This window comes from Oncorhynchus masou, chromosome 1 (genome assembly GCF_036934945.1).
Source record: "Oncorhynchus masou masou isolate Uvic2021 chromosome 1, UVic_Omas_1.1, whole genome shotgun sequence".
NCBI classification, from domain to species: Eukaryota; Metazoa; Chordata; class Actinopteri; order Salmoniformes; family Salmonidae; genus Oncorhynchus; species Oncorhynchus masou.
The window spans coordinates 43,291,022-43,316,739 of NC_088212.1; the positions used below are offsets into that span (position 1 = coordinate 43,291,022).

The 25,718-nt window shown below is 42.1% G+C and overlaps 1 protein-coding gene across 1 annotated transcript in view; it reads right to left on the reverse strand.

Moving 5' to 3' along the window:
- ghra (growth hormone receptor a) overlaps positions 1–25,617 on the reverse strand; it is a 103,708-nt gene extending 78,091 nt beyond the window's left edge. Inside the window, exons 1-2 of the mRNA XM_064972618.1 lie at positions 25,303–25,617; positions 7,616–7,698 (exon numbers count right to left, since the gene is read on the reverse strand). Coding sequence (XP_064828690.1) covers positions 7,616–7,682 — 67 coding nt within the window. The 5' untranslated portion in view covers positions 7,683–7,698; positions 25,303–25,617. The remainder of the gene's footprint in view (positions 1–7,615; positions 7,699–25,302) is intronic.
- Between the last annotated feature and the right edge of the window lie 101 nt (positions 25,618–25,718).

The following is a 25,718-nucleotide window of genomic DNA, read 5'->3' on the forward strand; positions in this document are numbered from 1 at the left end:
GCTTACGTAGCAAGAATCTTATTGACTAAAATGATTGAAATGATACAGTACTGCTGGAGTAGGCTAGCTGGCAGTGGCTGCGTTGTTGACACTACACTAATCAAGTCGTTCCGTCGAGTGTAATAGTTTCTACAGTGCTGCTATTCGGGGGCTAGCTGGCTAGCTAGCAGTGTTGATTACGTTACGTTAAAAGAACGACAATAGCTGGCTAGCTAACCTAGAAAATCGCTCTAGACTACACAATTGTCTTAGATACAAAGACGGCTATGTAGCTAGCTAGGATCAAGCAAATCAAACCGTTGTACTGTAATGAAGTGAAATGAAAATGTGATACTACCTGTGGAGCGAAGCGGAATGTTGACCGGATTGTTGAAGTTAATTCGGTAGACGTTGGCTAGCTGTTGGCTAGCTAGCTAGCAGTATCTCTTACGTTAAGGACGACAAATAGCTGGCTAGCTAACCTCGGTAAATTAAGATAATCACTCTAAGTCTACACACTCTAAACTACACAATTATCTTGGATACGAAGACAGCAAAGACAACTATGTAGCTAGCTAACACTACACTAATCGAGTCGTTCAGTTGAGTGTAATAGTTTCTACAGTGCTAGTAGACGGTAGACGTAGCTAGCTGCTGGGCAGATAGCAGTGTAGACTACGTTAGGACGACGAAATACGATAATTACGCAATTATCATTGATACAAAGACGGCTATGTAGCTAGCTAAGAAGAAATTGCTAAGATTAGACAAATCAAACCGTTGTACTATAATGAAATGTAATGGAAATGTAATGAAAAGTTATACTACCTGCGGACCGAAGTGTAGATGCGACCGCTCGCTCCAACCCGGAACCGGAAGTGACTATGCATATAATTGATAGCTTTGGAAAGAAAACACTCTGAATTTTCTAGAACTGCAAAGATATTGTCTGTAAGCTACAGGCAAAACCAAGATGAAACGGCAACCAGGAAACCAGCAGGATTTTTGAGGCTCCGTTTTCCATTGTCTCCTTATATGGCTGTGAATGCGAGAGGAATGAGCCTGCCCTTTCTGTCGTTTCCCCAAGGTGTCTGCAGCATTGTGACGTATTTGTAGGCATATCATTGGAAGATTGACCATAAGAGACTACATTTTCCAGGTGTCCGCCCGGTGTCCTCCGTCGAAATTGGTGCGTCTTTTTCAGCTGCTGGTATTTTTCCATGCGATTCTGAGGGGAAAGCAGGCTTCCACGAACTGCATATCAATAAAGAGATATGTGAAAAAACACCTTGAGGATTGATTCTAAACAATGTTTGCCATGTTTCGGTCGATATTATGGAGTTAATTCAGAAAAAGTTTGACGTTTTGGTGACTGAATTTTCGGTTCGTTTCGGTAGCCAAATGTGATGTACAAAACGGAGCGATTTCTCCTACACAAAGATTCTTTCAGGAAAAACGGAACATTTGCTATGTAACTGAGTCTCCTCATTGAAAACATCCGAAGCTCTTCAAAGGTAAATTATTTTATTTATTTGGTTATCTGGTTTTTGTGAAAATGTTGCGTGCTAAATGCTACTCAAAATGCTAAGCTAGCTTAGCATACTCTTACACAAATTAGTGATTTGCTATGGTTCAAAAGCATATTTTGAAAATCTGAGATGACAGTGTTGTTAAGAAAAGGCTAAGCTTGAGAGCAGGCGCATTATTTTCATTTTATTTGCGATTTTCAGAAATCGTTAACGTTGCGTTATGCTAATGAGCCTGAGGCTTTATTCACGATCCCGGATCCGGGATGGGGAGTATCAAGAGGTTTTAACATTAGAAGCCTGGTCCCTAAGTTTGTTTTATTCACTGCTTTAGCACACTCTGCCAACCCGGATTTTCTAGCTGTGTCTGAATCCTGGCTTAGGAAGACTACTAAAAATTCTGAAATTTTAATTCCAAACTACAACATTTTCAGACAAGATAGAACTGCCAAAGGGGGCGGTGTTGCAATCTACTGCAAAGATAGCCTGCAGAGTTCTGTCCTACTATCCAGGTCTGTACAAACAATTTGAACTTCTACTTTTAAAAATCCACCTCTCTAAAAACAAGTCTCTCACCGTTGCAGCCTAATATAGACCACCCTCTGCCCCCAGCTGTGCTCTGGACACCATATGTGAACTGATTGCCCCCCATCTATCTTCAGAGCTTGTGCTGCTAGGCGACCTAAACTGGAACATGCTTAACACCCCAGCCATCCTACAATCTAAACTTGATGCCCTCAATCTCACACAAATTATCAATGAACCTACCAGGTACCTCTCCAAAGCCTTAACCTCTTACATCTATGGGGGCGCTATTTCATTTTTGGATGAAAAACATTCCCGTTTTAAACAAGATATTTTGTCACAAAAAGATGCTCGACTATGCATATAATTGATAGCATTCGAAAGAAAACACTCTGACGTGTCCAGAAATACCAAGATATTCTCTGTGCGTGCCCTAGAACGTGAGCTTCAGGCAAAACCAAGATGAGATGGCATCCAGGAAATGACAAGGATTTTTGAGGCTCTGTTTTCCATTGTCTCCTTATATGGCTGTGAATGCGAGAGGAATGAGCCTGCCCTTTCTGTCGTTTCCCCAAGGTGTCTGCAGCATTGTGACGTATTTGTAGGCAGATCATTGGAAGATTGACCATAAGAGACCACATTTACCAGGTGTCCGCCCGGTGTCCGCCCGGTGTCCTGCGCCGAAATTGGTGCGCAAAAGTCACCTGCCAGTATTTTTCCATGCGATACAGAGAGGAAAGCAAGCTTCCACGAACTGCATATCAATGAAGAGATATGTGAAAAAACACCTTGAGGATTGATTCCAAACAACGTTTGCCATGTTTCGGTCGATATTATGTAGTTAATCCGGAAAAAGTTTTACGTTGTAGGTGACTGAATTTTCGGTTCGTTTCGGTAGCCAGACGCAATGTAGAAAACGGAACGATTTCTCCTACACACAGACGCTTTCAGGAAAAACTGCGCATTTGGTATGTAACTGAGAGTCTCCTCATTGAAAACATCAGAAGCTCTTCAAAGGTAAATGATTTTATTTATTTGGTTATCTGGTTTTTGTGAAAATGTTGCGTGCTAAATGCTACTCAAAATGCTATGCTAGCTTTGCATACTCTTACACAAATTAGTCAATTTCTATGGTTCAAAAGCATATTTTGAAAATCTGAGATGACAGTGTTGTTAAGAAAAGGCTAAGCTTGAGAGCAGACGCATTATTTTCATTTTATTTGCGATTTTCAGAAATCGTTAACGTTGCGTTATGCTAATGAGCCTGAGGCTTTAGTCACAAACCCGGATCCGGGATGGGGAGTTTCAAGAAGTTAAACACGGGCACCCTCAGATATCATCCTAACCAACTTGCCCTCTAAATACACTTCTGCTGTCTTCAACCAAGATCTCAGCGATCACTGCCTCATTGCCTGCATCCGTAATGGGTCAGCGGTCAAACGACCTCCACTCATCACTGTAAAATGCACACTGAAACACTTCAGCGAGCAGGCCTTTCTAATCGACCTGGCCGGGGTATCCTGGAAGGATATTGATCTCATCCCGTCAGTAGAGGATGCCTGGATATATATTTGAAATGCCTTCCTAACCATCTTAAATAAACATGCCCCATTCAAGAAATTTAGAACCAGGAACAGATATAGCCCTTGGTTCTCCCCAGACCTGACTGCCCTTAACCAACACAAAAACATCCTATGGCATTCTGCATTAGCATCGAACAGCCCCCGTGATATGCAGCTTTTCAGGGAAGCTAGAAACCATTATACACAGGCAGTTAGAAAAGCCAAGGCTAGCTTTTTCAAGCAGAAATTTGCTTCCTGCAACACTAACTCCAAAAAGTTCTGGGACACTGTAAAGTCCATGGAGAATAAGAAAACCTCCTCCCAGCTGCCCACTGCACTGAAGATAGGAAACACTGTCACCACTGATAAATCCACCATAATTGAGAATTTCAATAAGCATTTTTCTACGGCTGGCCATGCTTTCCACCTGGCTACTCCTACCCCGGTCAACAGCACTGCACCCCCCACAGCAACTCGCCCAAGCCTTCCCCATTTCTCCTTCTCCCAAATCCGTTCAGCTGATGTTCTGAAAGAGCTGCAAAATTTGGACCCCTACAAATCAGCCGGGCTAGACAATCTGGACCCTTTCTTTCTAAAATTATCTGCCGAAATTGTTGCCACCCCTATTACTAGCCTGTTCAACCTCTCGTGTCGTCTGAGATTCCCAAAGATTGGAAAGCAGCTGCGGTCATCCCCCTCTTCAAAGGGGGGGACACTCTTGACCCAAACTGCTACAGACCTATATCTATCCTACCATGCCTTTCTAAGGTCTTTGAAAGCCAAGTCAACAAACAGATTACCGACCATTTCGAATCTCACCATACCTTCTCTGCTACGCAATCTGGTTTCAGAGCTGGTCATGGGTGCACCTCAGCCACGCTCAAGGTCCTAAACGATATCTTAACCGCCATCGAAAAGAAACATTACTGTGCAGCCGTGTTCATTGATCTGGCCAAGGCTTTCGACTCTGTCAATCACCACATCCTCATCGGCAGACTCGACAGCCTTGTTTTCTCAAATGATTGCCTCGCCTGGTTCACCAACTACTTCTCTGATAGAGTTCAGTGTGTCAAATCGGAGGGTCTGCTGTCCGAACCTCTGGCAGTCTCTATGGGGGTGCCACAGGGTTCAATGGTGGACAACTACAAATACTTAGGTGTCTGGTTCGACTGTAAACTCTCCTTCCAGACCCATATCAAACATCTCCAATCCAAAGTTAAATCTAGAATTGGCTTCCTATTTCGCAACAAAGCATCCTTCACTCATGCTGCCAAACATACATACCCTTGTAAAACTGACCATCCTACCAATCCTCGACTTTGGCGATGTCATTTACAAAATAGCCTCCAATACCCTACTCAACAAATTGGATGCAGTCTATCACAGTGCAATCCGTTTTGTCACCAAAGCCACTTATACTACCCACCATTGCGACCTGTACGCTCTCGTTGGCTGGCCCTCGCTTCATACTCGTCGCCAAACCCACTGGCTCCATGTCATCTACAAGACCCTGCTAGGTAAAGTCCCCCCTTATCTCAGCTCGCTGGTCACCATAGCATCTCCCTCCTGTAGCACACGCTCCAGCAGGTATATCTCTCTAATCACCCCCAAAACCAATTATTTCTTTGGCCGCCTCTCCTTCCAGTTCTCTGCTGCCAATTACTGGAATGAACTACAAAAAGCACTGAAACTGGAAACACTTATCTCCCTCACTAGCTTTAAGCACCGACTGTCAGAGCAGCTCAGATTACTGCACCTGTACATAGCCCACCTATATTTTAGCCCAAACAACTACCTCTTTCCCTACTGTATTTAATTTATTTATTTATTTTGCTCCTTTGCACCCCATTATTTTTATTTCTACTTTGCACATTCTTCCATTGCAAATCTACCATTCCAGGGATTTACATGCTATATTGTATTTACTTTTCCACCATGGCCTTTTTTGCCTTTACCTCCCTTATCTCACCTCATTTGCTCACATCGTATATAGACTTGTTTATACTGTATTATTGACTGTATGTTTGTTTTACTCCATGTGTAACTCTGTCGTTGTATGTGTCAAACTGCTTTGCTTTATCCTGGCCAGATCGCAATTGTAAATGAGAACTTGTTCTCAACTTGCCTACCTGGTTAAATAAAGGTGAAATAAATAAAAATAAATAAACTTCAGAAGGCTGCTGAAAGGAAAGACTGGGGTCTGTAAGTTAGGAGTGTGTGTTTGCTCCCACTATCAGCAGCTGTTCTTTGTGTACAGATGTTTCACGGTTGTTGAGGAACACTGGCCAGTTTGCCATAGCACAGCAGTCGTTGGCAACCAATCAAACGAATACAGAACTCTGCGGTTCCCGGAGAATACTCAGCCCATGACAGCGTCCCAAATGACACCCTATTCCCCATAGGGCTCTGGTCAAAAGTACTGCACTACAGTAAAGGGTATAAGTTGCCATTTGGTACACAGCCTTTGTTTGAGGACCCGTCGTTATCTAGATAGTATCAGTAGTTTTTGTAAACTGGAAGCGATAAGTGTTTGCAGCCTATTCCCAGGGGAACTAAGGACCATAGGTTAACGACAGACACTAGCATTCAACTATTTGTGCATCATTTTAGGTGCCCCCAGTTGCAAGGTGGTGCATATTCCTAACACTTCAGTAATGCATGTCAAGAACTCAAAACCAGAGAGAGCTCACTAGTGACCATTTGAAAATTAAGAAAGGACAGTAGTAAGCACCAGACTTGTTATGATTCTCATTGCGTAGCCAATAAGCTAACTTCTCAAATGGTTAAAATGACTGTTCTGTCACCTGCCTGAAGCATATCCATACCCACATCTAACTTTCTAAAAGTCCAGAAACAAAGTGAGGCTTAGTTTCATCCCATAGTCCACACCCATGTACCAGTATGAGAAGAGAGAGATTCCTGTGTGGGATCCCTCTCCTCTCTCCTTCCAAAGACAGGTGGCCAACAGAGACTCATAACTTGGGCTCTGGGTAGAGGAGGAGAAAAGGAGGAGAATAGGAGAAAAGTCCAGAGGAGAGAATTGAGGACTCCCTATGGAAGTGAGTCCTGTTAAACCACTACCAGACAGGCACAGAGAGAGACATTCTAGATCACTCAGATTGACCCCACCATTGTGTGAGGGAACAGTTTCTACAAACTGGCCAAGAGCTGTTCACTTTAACCCACTTCCAATGGACAGAGTCCATTTGAGCAGCAGCCAGTGCGTCGCACCACTGCGGGTCCAGCTCTCTCGGTTACTCCATATGCTGAACTCAGAGACTGGGAGCATAGTTTAACAAACAATGTGGTAACAAAATATGGCCAATTGGACATTCCTGAAATATGGTCCCTGAGATTGCACCATTCAGGAGACACGCCATTTACATGGTTATTATACCAAAACAATTGCGGTTCCCCTCTTTCACACATGATTTATTTTGTTTAAATTAGTTTTACATATTTTTTGTCCTAGAGTAGCAGTGGTTATTAAACATATATTTAATGCATGTCTTCCCGGGCTGTATGGGGGGGGGGGGGGTGTCAACATGTAGCCCATCATGTCCCTCTGTCCGTCCGTCCGTCTGTGTGTCTGTCTGTCTGTCCCTGTCACAGCCCAGTCCACCTTCACTACTGATCCGATGCGGTTTGACTGGCTAGAAAAGAAAAGGCTGCTGTTTGCTCAACCACCCACCTTTTCCAATGTGTGCAAATGCAGGGCTCTGCAACTGATGTCTGACATAACATTTGATAACAAGCGTCAATGCCATGTACTATGCAATATTGAATGAAAGAAGAAAGGACATTGATTCACGTGTTGCAGATTTCAAACAAAAAGAGAGCAAGAGATCTGATTGAGAAACATTGGCATTGTGTTATACTGTGTATGAGATGACTGTGAGAGCTGAATGTCAGTAACAGTGAGATACAATATGAGTGTCATATGTTTTATCACATCACTCTCTCCCTCTCTACAGTGGTAAAAATGACAAACACGAGTGTGTGAGGCGAGTAGTAGCAGCCTACCTGATGATGTCACAGCAGACAGCCAACCCAGGGAGGGGAAGAGGAGGAGAAAAGATGGAGATACCATGACGGGGGGGGCTTCACTTTGGTGGAGAGAGAGGGGGAGGGGGGGAGAGAAGGATAATCGTCATCGATGAAATCTCCTTGTAAAATATTAAGCCAAACTCTACCCAGTGCTTTCTCTCTCCCCTTCTCTGCCCTGTTAGCACAAACTGTGACTGCCATTTATTTTCAGCTGGCCAATGTGAAACCTATCCCCAGACAACACATAATTAACCTACAATAAGCTACTGAGACGCTTCACACTACTGTGCATAAGATATGTCAGACCATGTGTTTGTGTCAGATGTATAACTTGCATGCATATGGAATGGTTCTCTCTCAGGCTATATGCATTGATTGTACAGACGCAAGATCTTCATTTGAGACAGTCTGCTACAGCAGGAAAATAATCCTGTAGCAACAGGAAATGTGAATTATGCGGATTATAATTCATGGAAATGTATGGGGTTGATACATTTTTCGTTAGGGAAAATTAAGTCTGACATTTTAAAGTGGAAATTACAAACATTAGAAGCCTTTTTAAACCGTGAATATACGACAAGTTGGCATTTCCTGCTGTTGAGGAAAATTCTCAGCCACAAAAGAGTGATCATATTTAGAGCCTTCTGAACAGAACCACTATTGTTTTCATTACGTTTCACTGTTCCGACCAGCATAATAAAGTTCTCAACTGCTTAGAACCAAAACAAAAGTACCAGTTTACATCGTTGACTTTCTGTTCCTTTTTTGACCTGTGAAATCGACATTGTTTTTACATTTAGATCATTAAATTACTCAACCAATCAGTGGGGATAGAGCAGCTTGCTACGCTTGTTTACAAGTGTACTATAGGGCGCAAGCTGCAACAGAAATGTTGCGGGTGGGGAGAGAGAGAAAGAGAGGGGTGGACATGGAGGAGGGTTGGCTTGAAGTGCTGGGCATCATGATATGGCGCGCATTATAATGCATTTAGGATATTAGGAGTAGGCCTATCATTACTTCACTGAATTACATAGCTAATTATAACTAGCAGCTAAGATACCTACTGAGGAGCTGTTAATATGGAGGAACTTTGAACATGAGTTGCCTCAACGCCCTGGACAAGAGCAAGCTAACAAGCTTGTGTGTGGGGCAGCGGTACCAGAATTCAAAACAAGTCTAACCTTTTGGTAGATAATAAATACATCTGGCCCCTCTTTGGACACTGTGTTAACAAACCTCCAAACGAGCTGCACCGCCATACAACACTCCTTCTGTGGCCTCCAACTGCTTTTAAAATGCTAGTAAAACAAAATGTATGCTCTTCAACCGATCGTGCCCGCACCTGCCCGCCCGACAAGCATCACTACGGTTCTGACTTAGAATATGTGGACAACTACAAATACCTAGGTTTCTGGCTAGACTGTAAACTCTCCTTTCAGACTCACTTTAAGCATCTCCAATCCAAATTTAAATCGAAAATTGGCTTCCTATTTCACAACACAGCCTCCTTCACTAATGCTGCCAAACATACCCTTGTAAAACTGACTATCCTACCGATCCATAACTTCGGCAATGTCATTTGCAAAATAGCCTCCAACACTCTACTCAGCAAATGGGATGCAGTCTATCACAGTGACATACGTTTTGTCACCAAAGCCCCATATACTACCCACCACCTGTATGCTCTCGTTGTTTGGTCCTCGCTACATATTCGTCGCCAAACCCACTGGCTCGAGGTCATCTATAAGTCTTTGCTAGGTAAAGCTCCGCCTTATCTCAGCTCACTGGGTCACCATTGCAACACCCACCTGTAGCACGCGCTCCAGCAGGTATATTTCACTGGTCATTCCCAAAGCAAACACCTCATTTGGCCACCTTTCCTTCCAGTTCTCTGCTTCCAATGACTGAAACAAATTGCAAAAAAAAAAAATCACTGAAGTTGTAGACTTATAGCTCCCTCACTAACTTTAAGCGTCAGCTGTCAGAGCAGCTTACAGATCGCTGCAGCTGTACACAGCACATCTGTAAATAGCCCATCCAACCAACTACCTACCTCATCCCCATATTTGTTTTTCTGCTCTTTTACACACCAGTATTTCTACTTGCACATCCTCGTCTGCACATATATCACTCCAGTGTCAATTGCTTCGCCACTATTGGCCTATTCATTGCCTTACCTCCTTACTTTATTTGCACACACAGTATACAGATTTTTCTATTGTTTTATTGACTGTACTATTGTTTATCCCATGTGTAACACGGTGTTGTTTTTGTCACACTGCTTTGCTTTATCTTGACCAGGTCGCAGTTGTAAATGTGAACTTGTTCTCAACTGGCCTACCTGTTAAACATGATAACTATAGCATCCTTAACTAGCCTAGGAAACATGCTGGCAGGCACTTTCTATTCTGGTTAGAGACAATTTGCGCTGTTCTGTGAAGGGATTTGTATACAGCGTTGTATGAGATCTTCAGTTTCTTGGCAATTTCTCTCATTTCTCAGAACAAGAATATATTGACGAGTTTCAGGTCTTTGTTTCTGGACATTTTGAGCCTGCAATGGAACCCACAAATGCAGATGCTCCAGATACTCAACTAGTCTAAAGAAGGACAGTTGTATTTCTTCTTTAAATCATGACAACAGTTTTCAGCTGTGCTAACAATTGCAAATGAAAAACTTGGATTAGCTAACACAACGTGCCATTGGAACACAGGCGTGATGGGTTTTCTTTTCTATTTTTTTACCTTTATTTAACCAGGCAAGTCAGTTAAGAACACATTCTTATTTTCAATGACGGCCTGGGAACAGTGGGTTAACTGCCTGTTCAGGGGCAGAATGACAGATTTGTACCTTGTCAGCTCGGGGGTTTGAACTCACAACCTTCCGGTTACTAGTCCAACGCTCTAACCACTAGGCTACCCTGCCGCCCCATGGTTGCTGATAATGAGCCTCTGTGCGCCTGTAGATATTCCAATAAAAACAAATTAATAGTTTCCAGCTACAATAGTAAATTACAACATTAACAATGTCTACACTGCATTTCTGATCAATTTAATGTTATTTTAAATGGACAAAAAAAAGTGACCCCAAACTTTAGTGTGTATATATATATCTAGAAATATAATATATATAAAAAGTGTACTGTTAGATAGAGGCGTCTGACCAGAAAGCTAGCTACAGTTTGTTTTCCTCCTGTATTGAACACAGATCATCCAGTCTTTAATTTTATCAGTTATTTATGTTTAAAAAAATACCTAAAGTTGTATTACAAAAGTAGTTTGAAATGTTTTACAAAGTTTACAGGTAATTTGAGATATTTTGTAGTCATGTTGCGCAAGTTGGAACCAGTGTTTTTCTGGATCAAACGCGCCAAATAAATTGACATTTTGGATATATATCGACGGAATTAAACAAACAAAAGGACCATTTGTTATGTTTATGGGACATATTGGAGTGCAAACAAAAGAAGCTCGTCAAAGGCATGAATTATATTTTTATTTCTGTGTTTTGTGTCGCGCCTGCAGGGTTGAAATATGGTTTCTCTCTTTGTTTACGGAGGTGCTATCCTCAGATAATAGCATCGTTTGCTTTCGCCGAAAAGCCTTTTTGAAATCTGACATGTTGGCTGGATTCACAACAAGTGTAGCTTTAATTTGCTATCTTGCATGTGTGATTTAATAAAATGTTTGATTTTTATAGTAATTTGAATTTGGCGCTCTGCATTTTCCCTGGCTTTTGGCCGCACATGTACTACTCCAAGTGGAAGTTGCAGCAAAGATGCACAGGACTCCGTGACCCTGACCCTATTGCACATTTTGTAGGCCTAAGCATGGCTCTCCAGATGCTGTTGAGGAGTAGCAGTTTATAGTATTTTCAGAGAGGAAAAAAAAAGTTTGTCTGTTGGGGGGAATCGAACTCACACATTTGCCAAATCTAAAATTTTACAAGCCTAGCACACTGGCAGTGTGATGGCTCTTGTTGGTAGAAGGAAGAGTGGACCAAAGCGCAGCATGGAACGTGTTCATGATACTTTTATTTTAAAATAATAATAACAACAAAAGTGAAAATGAAAGCGCACAGTTCTGTCAGGTACGGACACTAAACAGAAAACAAGATCCCACAACACCCAAAAGGAAAATGACAACTTATATGTGATCCCCAATCAGAGACAACGATCGACAGCTGCCTCTGATTGGGAACCACACATGGCCAAAAACAAAGAAATAGAAAACAGACTTTCCCACCCGAGTCACACCCTGACCTAACCAAACAGAGAATTAAAAGGATCTCTAAGGTCAGGGCGTGACAGGCAGCTTCCACCACCTACAAGCAACATTAAATAAGGGGGGAAAGTGGTTAGTGATGTTATTAAATACACAAATGTAATTATTGACTTTGCGCGAAAGAATCACACTTCAGCTGCATTGTTATAATGATCGTCACATGCGTTATTCAACTCTGCGAGGAGCAGCAATGGATCGTTTATTTTTTTTCCGTGAAGCTCCGGACAAACAGTTACTGTGCTGACATTGCTTCCTGAGGCAGTTTGAAACTCAGTAGTGATTGTCGCAACGGAGTAGAGCCGTTTTTTACACACTACGTGCTTCAGCACTCGGCGGTCTCGGTCTGTGAGCTTGTGTAGCCTACCACTTCGCGGCTGAACCGTTGTTGCTCCTAGAAGTTTCCACAATAACAGCACTTACAGTTGACAGGGGCCGCTCTAGCAGGGCAAAGATTTGACGGAGCCACGTTGAAAGTCACTGAGCTCTTCAGTACGGGCCATTCTACTGCCAATGTTGGCTATGGAGATTGCATGGCGGTGTGCTGTCAGCAACGGGTGTGGCTAAAATAGCCAAATCCACTCATTTGAAGGGGTGTCCACATACTTTTGGACATGTAGTGTATCTCCTTCCTCGCATTCTCCTTTAGGCTGACACTAGCAGAGGTAGTCTTTGCATTCATGTAAGTAATATGTTTTTGAAATTCATATTTGGCCTTAGTCAACCATTTAGACTGGCGCAGCTTTCTTATCATTAGTTAGTTCCAGGCCAAATATTCCTTACCGAGCAGTCTATCGGTATAGCATGTTTCACAAAGGATGCTGGCTGTATGAGTTGAGGATGAGGGCTGCAATAGAAAGATGAGGAAGTTCAATGGCCATTGACTTTAAATTACTTATTGGTAGGAGGCGAGGGATTGGCACAATTGCAGTTCTTTACAGAAACCCTAACATCAAGCTAACTTTCACTTTGTTTAACATAGCTTGCCTACCATGGACTTAAAAGTCTACAGTGAATCTGGGAAAGTAGATGAAGTGTAGGTATCTTCTTCAGAGACCAGACCTCGTTGTGTTAAAAATGTGTTCTCTCAATGAAAAGAGTCCTGATGGTGAGCTATTTGTTTACAGTACAGAGATGTGATCAATGTATTCATTCATACAATCCCAGCTAGCACAAATGATATGGCCCAAGGAGTTTGGTACTCGGATCCAGACGGAGGACTGATGGTACAGTAAAGGTGGGGCCTCCCCATCCCCCAAACAATGCGGGGGGCACCACTGAGACATTTAAATGCCAAACACGCATTTACAGATTACTGCAACTAGCCTGTACCCCTGCACACTGACTCGGTACCGGTGCCCCCTGTATAGCGCCTCGTTATTGTTATTCTTATTGTGTTACTTTTAATTATTACTGTTTGTCTACTTGGTAAATATTTTCTTCTTCTTGAACTGCACTGTTAGTTAAGGGCTTGTAAGTAAGCATGTAACGGTAAAGTCTACACTTGTTGTATTCGGCACATGTGACAAATAAAGTTTGATTTGAAAAAACTTGTTCATTGAAGTGTTTAAAATTCCTCTTTCTGATAAGACGGGGTTTGGATCTAGGTATTCGCACATCCCTGAAACATTCAATATGACAATGGTCACTTATGAGGAAAACACATTTTTCTGGGGTTTTGAAAATATAAGGTTGATTAAGTATGATTTTGTAGGGTATTCGGCTTTCACGGCTCATGACATGCGAACACCGGCCAGTCAGACAACGACAAAAGGAAGGCGGAGATGCATCCAACAAGCCCAAACGCCTTCCAGCCACCAGCGTAGAAAAAAGGTAAACATTCCACTCTGCATTTTCCCCAGTTTCTTACGTAGACTGGTGACCTGCTTGATCAAGGGAGCCACTTCAATCGTATAATCCTCTGGAAGCAAACAAATTCCACAACATATGGTGATCGCTACATAAATAGTCATATTAAACATTAATGAAAATACAAGTGTCTCACATGTATCGAAAGCCTAGAATCTTACTAATCCAACTGCGTTGTCAGATTTAAAAAAGGATTTACTGCGAATTAATACGATGCGATTATCTGAGGATAGAGCCCCATAAAAAAATATATATATTTCAACCAGCACAGGCGTAACAAAATCACAAACTGCATTAAAATAAATTGTTTACCTTTGACGATCTGTTTGCAATCCCAATGCTCATTGTTACACAATGAATAATCTTTTGTTTGATCAAATCCGTTTTTATAACCTAACACGAAACATTTTGTGAACCGCTTGTGTCGTGAATTCCGTCTCATTCCATTTTCGATGACACATTCCAGGTAAATACCAAAACAAAACATGACTTTTCCAGTCATGTTTGGTTTCATTGCAATCAACTGGTTTGTTTGTAACACAACCAAACCTGATGGGACATTTCGCGGGACGTATTGACTGAAAGAAACCGATTTGAAGACAACAAGCAATGACATCACTGTGCACCAATGATATGACCACTGTTTCGTTGATTGACTGTATTTTAATCCAATGACCACTGATCGTCTTGAAATCTAGCTGGGTAGATAGCCAATGAGCTGAGGTAAACGGCAATATGCAATGGTTATGTGTTGGAAGACCAACCCATGTAGTAAACTGCGGCGTAAAGAGAGTCATTCGCTATTGAAGTTTTATACCGGAAGGATTCAGTACAGATTCAGCTGTTTATATATCAATCAGTATGGCGACTAAGTCAGGGAAAGCTAAATCTAAGTCTAGATATACAGATGTATGCACAATTTTAGAAGAAATTGATCGGAAAAGTGAGACAGAGATTGTTGTAGGACGATTGATTTAGCGATTCCTAAGTGGAGGAATATTTTTTTGAACGGAGAGGACATTGTTTTGGACTGGTAAGTTCTTCTCATGCTATTGCCCTTGTTTGAAATTAATAATATAAAATATTATTTGTGATTTTTTTTTAATTTTAGAAGCAATATACACTGCTCAAAAAAATAAAGGGAACACTAAAATAACACATCCTAGATCAGAATGAATGAAATATTCTTATTAAATACATTTTTCTTTACATAGTTGAATGTGCTGACAACAAAATCACAAAAATTATCAATGGAAATCATGTTTATCAACCCATGGAGGTCTGGATTTGGAGTCACACTCAAAATTAAAGTGGAAAACCCCACTACAGGCTGATCCAATTTTGATGTAATGTCCTTAAAACAAGTCAAAATGAGGCTCAGTAGTGTGTGTGCCTGTATGACCTCCCTACAACGCCTGGGCATGCTCCTGATGAGGTGGCGGAAGGTCTCCTGAGGGATCTCCTCCCAGACCTGGACTAAAGCATCCGCCAATTCTTGGACAGTCTGTAGTGCAATGTTGTGTTGGTGGATGGAGAGAGACATGATGTCCCAGATGTGCTCAATTGGATTCAGGTCTGGGGAACGGGCGTGCCAGTCCATAGCATCAATGCCTTCCTCTTGCAGGAACTGCTGACACACTCCAGGCACATGAGGTCTAGCATTAGGAGGAACCCAGGGCCAACCGCACCAGCATATGGCCTCACAGGGGGTCTGAGGATCTCATCTCGGTACCTAATGGCCCTTCTACGGCCTCCTCCACGTCTCCTGATGTACTGGCCTGTCTCCTGGTAGCGCCTCCATGCTCTGGACACTACGCTGAAAGACACAGCAAAACTTCCTGCCACAGCTCGCATTGATGTGCCATCCTGGATGAGCTGCACTACCTGAGCCACTTGTTTGGGCTGTAGACTCAGTCTCATGCTACCACTAGAGTGAAAGCACCGCCAGCATTCAAAAGTGACCAAAACATCAGCCAGGAAGCATAGGAACTGAGAAGTGGTCTGTGGTCACCACCTGCAGAACCACTCCTTTATTGGGGGTGTCTTGCTAATTGCCTATAATTTCCACCTGTTGTCCATTTCATTTGCACAACAGCATGTGAAATTTATTGTCAATCAGTGTTGCTTCCTAAGTGGACAGTTTGACTTCACAGAAGTGTGATTGACTTGGAGTTACATTGTGTTGTTTAAGTGTTCCTTTATTTTTTTGAGCAGTGTATTATAACAGGGTCTTTTTCGAGCAGGGCCGAAAGGTGTCTCAAGACCGGTTTTTAAGCCTTTTGTGCCCACTTGGGATTTGGTTTTGGATGTGCTGTGTGAGGGCTCCTTTGAACCGATGGAGCCTGTGCATCTGAAGATCCCCTCCTACAAGACCACCATGCTCATGGCTTTGGCCTCGGCTAAACGCGTTGGAGATCTCCACGCGTTATTCGTTCACCCCTCCTGTATGACGTTTGCACTTGGCGACTAAAGTGACGTTGCATCCTAATGCGTCCTTCAACCCTAAAGGTCGTGACTATGTACTACAGGTCTCTAGCTTTTGAGCTTTTCGCCTCCTCCATTTGCTTCTGAGGAGCAGTGGTGGCTACATGTTCGGTGTGCAGTAGGAGCGTTACACATGTACATTGAGCGGACTAGGGGTGTCCGTTTGTGTGACCAATTTGTCTGTTGACCTGGTGCAATTTCATGGTTCCTTTGACTCCAGCGAGTTTGTTTTGCACAGCTTCCTCGTACTTAGTGACATCTGCAAATGAAAAGAACTTGATACTCGATCCACTCTTCAAGTATTTCGAAGAGCTCCCTGGGAGTCTCCCTGGTTTGTCTGCACAATGTTTCACAGCCCCACCCACACCATCTGTTGCCCCCTTCCCATTGGCCTTTTCAGAAAAGTTCCAGGTGATTTGTTTGAATCCAAAAATATATGGCAGTGTGCTGAGTAGGTACACGTTCTTCTTGTTTCTGTATTGGGTGACGGGTGACCATCGCTCATTATGTGGAGTGTCATGATTTGTGGATTCTTGTTCTTGACATCTCTTAGGACTGGCTCCAGGTGAGCCCAGACTGCTATCTCATCATGTCTAAGGGAGTCAGATATGGTGGCATAGGACTGGCTTCCCTCTGATGTTTATGCAACACTTGCATGGATTGTAGCCTGCTGTCTACTCCCCCCAAAGTGGAACACCTGGATTTCTGTGGCCAATTAGCAACTGAGTCAGCAGTGTCCTGACGATACAGGCATTTACTTGATAGAGGCATCTGCAAATTGACCCTCAATTAAGGAACAGAAAAAAAATGTATTTATATTTTCAGTACAAAACTGACATAAAACACCCTTATCCTACAAAAACGTGTGTTTTTACTTACAAGGCGATAATATTTAAAAAAAAAAAATGTTTTACCTTTATTTAAACAGGCAAGTCAGTTAAGAACAAATTGGGTTAACTGCCTGTTCAGGGGTAGAACGACAGATTTGTACCATGTCAGCTCGGGGGGTTGAACTCACAACCTTTCGGTTATGAGTCCAATGCTCTAACCACTAGGCTACCCTGCCGCCCCATATGAAGTATTTGTGTGTAAAATAATAATAATAAATATTATTAATATTAATAATAAATATTATTTGTAACTTACATTTGTACATAACGTTTCTGCCACCGTCTCTGATCACCAAAAAGAGCTTTAGATAACAGGACAGCGATTACTCACCTCGTACTGGAAGAAGATTTTTTCTTTAACAAGTCAGATTTACTTCAGACACCCGACAAGGACCCCATCATTCGCAGGAGAAAGAGAGATATCGGCGTCATAGGTCGGGGTGCCTTGTAAAGATCTGACGGCGAGTGAGTAATCTGCCTTTACCATCGGTCCTATTAGCCAACGTACAATCATTGGATAATGAAATAGACTACGATCACGTATATCCTACCAGCGGGACATTAACTGTAATATCTTATGTTTCACAGAGTCATGGCTGAACGATGATATGAATAACATACAGCTGGCGGGTTTTACGCTGTATCGGCAGGATAGAACAGCCACCTCTGGTAAGACAAGGGGTGACGGTCAATGTATATTTGTAAACAACAGCTGATGCACGAAATCTAATTGCAAGGAAGTCACTAAGTTTTGATCGCCTGAGGTAGAGAATCAAATGATAAGCTGTAGACCACACTATTTACCAAGAGAGTTTTCATCTATATTATTCGAAGCTGTCTATTTACCACCACAAACCAATGCTGGCACTAAGACCACACTCAATGAACTGTATACGGCCATAAGCAAACAGGAAAACGCTCATCCAGAGGCAGCGCTCCTAGTGGCCGGGGACTTAAATGCAGGGAAACTTACGTACATACCCTAACCAGAAGCCATGGGGATTACAGTCAACATCCGCACTGACCTAAAGGGTAGAGCTGCCATTTTCAAGGAGCGGGCTCTAACCCGGAAGCTTATAAGAAATCCCGGTATGTCCTCTGGCGAACCATCAAACAGGCAAAATGCCAATATAGGACAAAGAATGAATCGTACTACACCGGCTCCAACGCTTGTCGGATGTGGCAGGGCTTGCAAACTATTACAGACTACAGAGGGAAGCAAAGCCGCAAGCTGCCCAGTGACACGAACTTACCAGACGAGCTAAATTACTTCTATGCTCACTTCGAGGCAAGCAACACTAAAACATGCATAAGAGCATCAGCTGTTCCGGACGACTGCGTGATCACACTCTCCGTAGCCGATGTGATTAAGACCTTTAAACGGGTCAACATTCACAAGGCCGCAGGGCCATACGGATTACCAGGATGTGTACTCCGATCATGTGCTGACCAACTGGCAATTGTCTTCACTGATAATTTCAACCTGTCCCTAACTGAATCTGTAATATCAACATGTTTCAAGCAGACCACCATAGTCCCTGTGCCCAAGAACACTAAGGTAACCTACCTAAATGACCACCGACCCGTAGCACTCGTGTCTGTAGCCATGAAGTGCTTTGAAAGGCTGGTCAAGGCTCACATCAACACCATTATCCCAGAAACCCTAGACCAACTCAAATTTGCATACCGCCCCAACAAATCCGCAGATGATGCAATCTCTATTGCACTCCACACTTCCCTTTCCCACCTGGACAAAAGGAACACCTATGTGAGAATGCTATTAATTGACTACAGCTCAGCATTAAACACCATAATGCCCTCAAAGCTCATCACTAAGCTAAGGACCCTGGTGACTAAACACCTCCCTCTGCAACTGGATCCTGGACTTCCTGTCGGGCCCCAGGTAGTAAGGGTGGGTAACATCACATCCGCCACACTGATCCTCAACACGGGGCCCCTCAGGGGTGTTTGCTCAGTTCCCTCCTGTACTCCCTTTTCACTCATGACTGCATGGCCAGGCACGACTCCAACACCATCATTAACTTTGCAGATGACAACAGTGGAAGGCCTGATCACCGACCAAGATGAGACAGCTTATAGGGAGGAGGTCAGAGACCTGGCTGTGTGGTGTCAGGATAACAACCTCTACCTCAACATGACAAAGACAAAGAGATGATTGTGGACTACAGGAAAAGGAGGACCGAGCACACTCCCATTCTCATCGACAGGGCTGTAGTGGAGCAGGTTGAGAGCCAACAAACTGTCATGGTCCAAACAGACCAAGACAATCGTGAAGAGGGCACGACAAAGCCTATTCCCCCTCAGGAGACTGAAAAGATTTTGCACGGTCGTCAGATCCTTATAAAGTTCTACAGCTGCACCATCGAGAGCATCACTGGTTGCATCACTGCCTGGTATGGCAACTGCTCGGCCTCTGACCGCAAGGAACTACAGAGGGTAGTGCGTATGGCCTGGGTGGGGCCAAGCTTCCTGCTATTCAGGACCTATACACCAGGCGGTGTCAGAGGAAGGCCCTAAAAATTGTCAAAGACTCCAGCCACCCTAGTCATAGACGGTTCTCTCTGCTACTGTATTGCAAGCGGTACCGGAGCACCAGGTCTAAGTCCAAAAGGCTTCTTAACAGCTTCTACCCACAAGCAAATGGCTAACCAGACTATTTGCATTGCCCCCCCCCCCCCATTTTACGCTGCTGCTACTCCCTGTTTATTATATATACATAGTCACTAACTCTACTTTTTACCTCAATTACCTTGACTAACCGGTGCCCCCACACATTGACTCTGTACAGGCACCCCCTGTATATAGCCTCGCTACTGTTATTTTATTGCTGCTCTTTAATTACTTGTTACTTTTATTTATCACTTAACACTTTTTGTAAAACTGCATTGTTGGTAAAGAGCTTTGTAAGTAAGCATTTCACTGTAAATTCTACACCTGTGTATTCAGAGCATGTGACAATTAAAATTTGATTTGATCATATTGACATCATTCAGTACAACAGTTTAGTCATATGGTGAATTTCTGGTGACACCGAATGATCATTTTGGTTACACCATATGACTTTCCTCACCTAAACATGTTTTAGAGGCAACTGCTTATGCACCCATGTGAACACTTGACTTTGGCATCAAGTATGTATCTGGGTATCTAAATTAAATAAGCTTTTCAGATAATTCATCATTTTTATTGGTTTGTAGTGGTCGCACCGAATTATCAGATTTTGGGGGTAAAACTTGACAGGGAGTGAAAATGTAAACTTATCAAACATTTACGAGACTTGCTTACCTTTATTCTTAGCCAAAGAATCTTAATGATGTCACATCCTGTCACGTGAGTACCATTATGTGACTTGATCCAAAATTGTGACTTTGCCGGTCGCACTGAACGATAGTTATGATGGCTATTTAAAGTATTTAAAACCGTTCTGCCTAATCTGTTTTACCATACATACTTATCATAATACAGACATAGTGCAATAGATGCTTAAAAAAATCATGCTGGCATAATCGTTTGACAGTTTTGTTATGATTTGAGATGTTTTATTAACATTTATAGGTTGCATTTGTCTTAGGACAGTTGTATGACTTTAGAGCACCGAAAGTGACAGTTTTGTTCACATTTAACCATTAACTATTTTAGGACTAAATAAAAGATTAGGGGCATAGTTACATAACATAAAATGTGTATAAATTGGTTGTTGATTTTGGAAAATATTTCATTCAGACCACAAAATATGCACGTCACGTCATTGACCCAAATGTCTGCAATCCAGAATTCGATCCTTTTTTTTTAACGTTCATACTCGCATCTAAAACACATCACTATGACTTCTCACTGCTCTTAGCATTGTATTACTGAAAGAACATTAGATGTTGCTTTTACATTAATATTGTAAGCTGGTTAGACCTAACTCATTTGTATTGCAGCAAGAGAGGGCCGGTTCTAGCAGTATGTAATACAGTGCTATACATTTAATTTAACACCCACCACCCACATAAAATATTTAACCTTTTATTTACCTAGGCTGACAGTAATTGGCCAGCCAAATGAGTATTACAGTCTCTGTAATAATAATATAAATACATACTATTTTTGCCACACTTTCTCCTCTCCTCCACTCCTGACTGCATGTGCTGCCATAGATATAGAATGAATAGAACAGGCATCCCTATTCAAGTCAATGATGGCATAATGGGTGGACTGATGGCCATTGTGTACCCATAGGCGCATAGCAGGAAGTAAAAGCAGGAAGTGTACCCATCAATATGGGCTGTGATTTGTTGATTCAACTCAACTGACATTTACAAAAAAATACTTTCCAATACATGAGTCACATCAATTAACATAATTTGATTGAACATTCTACATTACCATGGAAATGATTGCAACACAGCCATTAAGGCAGCCATTAAGAGTGTGCTTGTGAGTTTACCAGTCGAATTGCCAGGGTTAGTGGTTCCAAGCCCATTTCATTCTTTGTCTATGTGTGCTGCTGCTGCACCTTGCTTGTTTCAGCAAGAAGCAACAAAGTTTCATCACGTTGTTGAGAGTCAATGTCACTGCAGAAAAGGACTAAACCGCACGAATGGCCGGTTTCAGTCAGGTGTTTGTTTGTCCCCCCCCCCATAAAATGGTTACCATGGTTATTTTACACTAATTGTGCCAGCCATACATACAATTTGATTTTCCGCTTTTTTCTCACCTTTCTTTAAACATCTGTAAAAGGCGTTGTTTGGGTAGAGATCGAACCAATCCACATTTCAAGTATTTATAAATGTAGTGACATAAATGAAAAGCCCTTGTCAACCCACTCTGTACCCAGAGGACCACTCAGACTGGCAGACAGGGGGACTAGTGTTAATGTAACAGAAAACAGAAAACCCTCCTCTCAATCTTTACTGCTGTTCCCACACACACTGGGATTGACAGGCCCATCATTGCAGCCTGAGATTGGAGTGTGTGTGTGTGTGTGTGTGTGTGTGTGTGTGTATTTAAGGGTTTTTAGAGAGCTGGACTTGTAGAAGGTAGATTTAATGGTCTATGTGGGTGGACGTACACTACAAATAGAGCTGATGGAACTGGTCTCTTTTAAAAAGCAGTCTGTCCTCATTTATAAAACTCTGTTTTTAGCCACATGCAGTACATTACGTATGGCAGATAGCCTGCACGCCCATCCATTACAGAGACAGACAGTGGAAGTGGCCTCTGAAGTCCAATGCTATTCACTATACTAATTTCTAAAAAGGTCCCTATTGCTGTCCTCTGCACTGAGCACTCAGACGTAGTTACAAATGGGGAAACAAAGTTTGAGGTCTGTAAAGCCTATGCTATAATTCTATTCAGCTCATTTCTGCTCAACCCGTACCCGATTCTGAATAGTGAATGACCATGCACTAGACCGGGGATAGTCAAGAACTATTTCAGAAGGTACGGTCCCAGAAACTCCCTAGGTGGCAAAGGCCTGAATAGATACTGTCATTTATCGGCGTAGTAACCAACCCCCATCTCGCAACCCATGCGATCCCGAACTGTTCAAACAGTTCACATCCTTCTTGATGGCGGAGAGAAATATTTTCTGTTTTAAAGCTCCTTTCCTGCAATTCTACACATTTTGCCATGCATTATGTGTGTTCATATGATACCAGGGGTCAAAGCCCAACTCAGCCCCCCCCCCAAAAAAAACAACTGTGGCCCGTATTGACCCCGTTCTGGGTCCGGATCCAGGACGTGGTCCGCCTGTTGAGTATGGGGGCACTAGACCTCCACTCCATAGATTAACAACAGAGATAATGGAAGCCCTCTCTTATCAGCTCTCCAAACAACTATTTTTTTTAAACAGATGCATTTTTTTCACTCCAATATTGGGTTATTTTTTCCTGATAAAGAGAGAATTAAAAATAAATATGGTTAACAATTTACAATATCACTCAGCCAGTGGTCTCACTTTTCTTGGTCATGCAACAATGTACACACGTCCACAACAACACACACAATTCCTTCACCTTTTGACCACCTGGCAATGATGTGAGATGTGGTACCATTGCAAGAGTCTCCCCAATGGATATTACCCCCATTTTTGTATGTGTAGTGGCATCTGCGTGTAGGCTAGGAATAGGGCGAATTATATCGTATTTGAAGATTTATGGATCCACATACTGATATGGATTTTTACATGAAGATCTATAACAATATTTTGATATAGTGCTAAATAAATGAAAAGTGGTACAAATTGGACTACTTCACAGTCAGTTTTGTCCTAGTTTGGTTGAGCAATCAGAATGGAGAAAGATCATTAAAACCATTTTGATTTATTTGCTGCTCATGCACTAGTATTCCTAAAAACAGTTTCTAACTTTCATAACTCTGAAACATGAAATACCATGAAATACCGCTATACCGTCCAAAATGTGAAAACATATTGAGATATGATATTTTGGCCATATCGCGCAGCCTTTGCTAGGCCTAACATGCTGCCCGGACCGCCCGCATTGCATATGCAAACGGTGCAAAATAAATGTACACATACATGTTATTATTCAATCATTTCATCCAAACTGCTTGAACACGCGCGTCAACGGGAGCCTGCGTAGCCAGGCCCTAAAATAGAACTTAGTTCTATTTGACACCTGACGTGCTGCAAGTCCCACCTCTACCATCTACTCATTGTTTTTTACGAGCAGATACACATGTGGGGGGATTGAAAGATGAACGAGCTCCACACTCCAGTTGGTGACGGTAATGCATCTTAAAGTTGGTTGCCAACCTCCATATAAAATCAGAAGAAGAAGAATTGAGGAGAGATTAATCATAGACAACTAACGCAAAACGAACTATGACTCATAAATGGGTAAAAATTCTAAAAAGAATTTACCATATGCATTTCAGGTAAATTAGCAACCCAATGTTTATCTACCAGGACAAATTAGCTAGTAACAGCAAGATTGCTAAATGTCCATGAATGTTTCCAATGTGTTTCAAACTTCCCCCAAATGAATATAGTTGGTTCATCAGGTACATCTGCCCAACAAGACGGGAATCAAAATTATTTAGACATGATGTTACACCAACATTCTATTCTCAACTATTGAGGAATAGATAAAATAGACCATGGATCACATTCCTACGGTAGATGCACCCACAACATTGCACCTCAAGTTTGATCAATAAAGAACATAGAATATTGTATACTTTCATACCTGCCATTGCATAGCTTGTAGCCTGTTTAATGTAAACCCCTAATAAAAACATGTGTTAAATGCATGAAGTATCCTATTGCATGCATTGTCTTTTTTTTTATTGTGATATGATATTATTTTTAATATTATTTTTTTTAATTCCTGGACATTCATCATATTTCCCATGCAAAAACCTAGCCTTTGAGTGGCCAAAAAATAATTATGGTTTTACAACAACAAAAAATATGACATGGTTTGTTTACGCCCTGCTTGCAATAGGTCACTCCGTGCATTTGGAATTGTAATGCAATAGGTCAGTGCCATTCTTCACATTTGGATTTTGTGTCGTTGCCATTTTAGACTAGGCTATCATCCACAAACTGTCAACAGGGGTCGGTCTCGGAGCCCTGTGAAATCATTAGGGAATGGAGAATCTTTAACTATTGAAGCAAGAATGGTACAGCATAATGATGGATTAAAGCGTGTTTAAATAGTGAATTCCAGAGGCGTGACCTTCTTGTTAAAACTACTGAACTTATTTTGGAAACCGAAACACTCTAACCACCTTCATCTGCATCTTCCATGCAAATAAATACCAAACGCTAACATCGCAGAAACGTGCACCACACACACATGTGCCTCATAATCGCTTAGGGCAGATCAGTCAAAATAATGGAAACAACTCGTTTCCTTTATATTTTCCGCAAAAAATAAAGAAACAGCTTTAATGAATAACATGGAACAATAAAATTGAATTGCACACCCTTACAATACATGTAGCAACACGATGGTTGATGTTGAACAGCGACTCATCAAAACTTTTTGCTCGTCCCAGTCTGCGAGATTCATCCCACGAAAAGCATTGAGAAAACATCGCAAATGAAATTCATTTTTATAATAGGCAGACAATTGCTAGCATAATTGTATTATATACACACACTCACCTAATAGTATGTTGTCAGCTGGAAACATGCGTGAGTCGTGTCGACTTCTTACGATTTGTTCATCTGACAGAACCAGGACACAACTGGTACGCCTTTTAACTCCACGATGTAGCCTAACCCCCTCAACGGACAATGTAGCCTTAATAAAGAAACCAATCTAATGTTAACATTACCATACTTTAAGCTATGAGTGATCACTACTAACAGCTATTCTTTTTTTGATTGATTCCTCTATACGACCAAATTGACACTATCGCTATATTATTTCGTCTGGGATGAAGACAAGTACGACAGGGATTCATAGAGGTACAGTGAGTGCTCCTTTTACAGCTCCGGGCTCTCTCAACAGTAAAGCGTGAGAATAAGCGCCCCCGTCCGGAAAATGTTCACGAAATTTCTCCGCGAAATCACGAGGG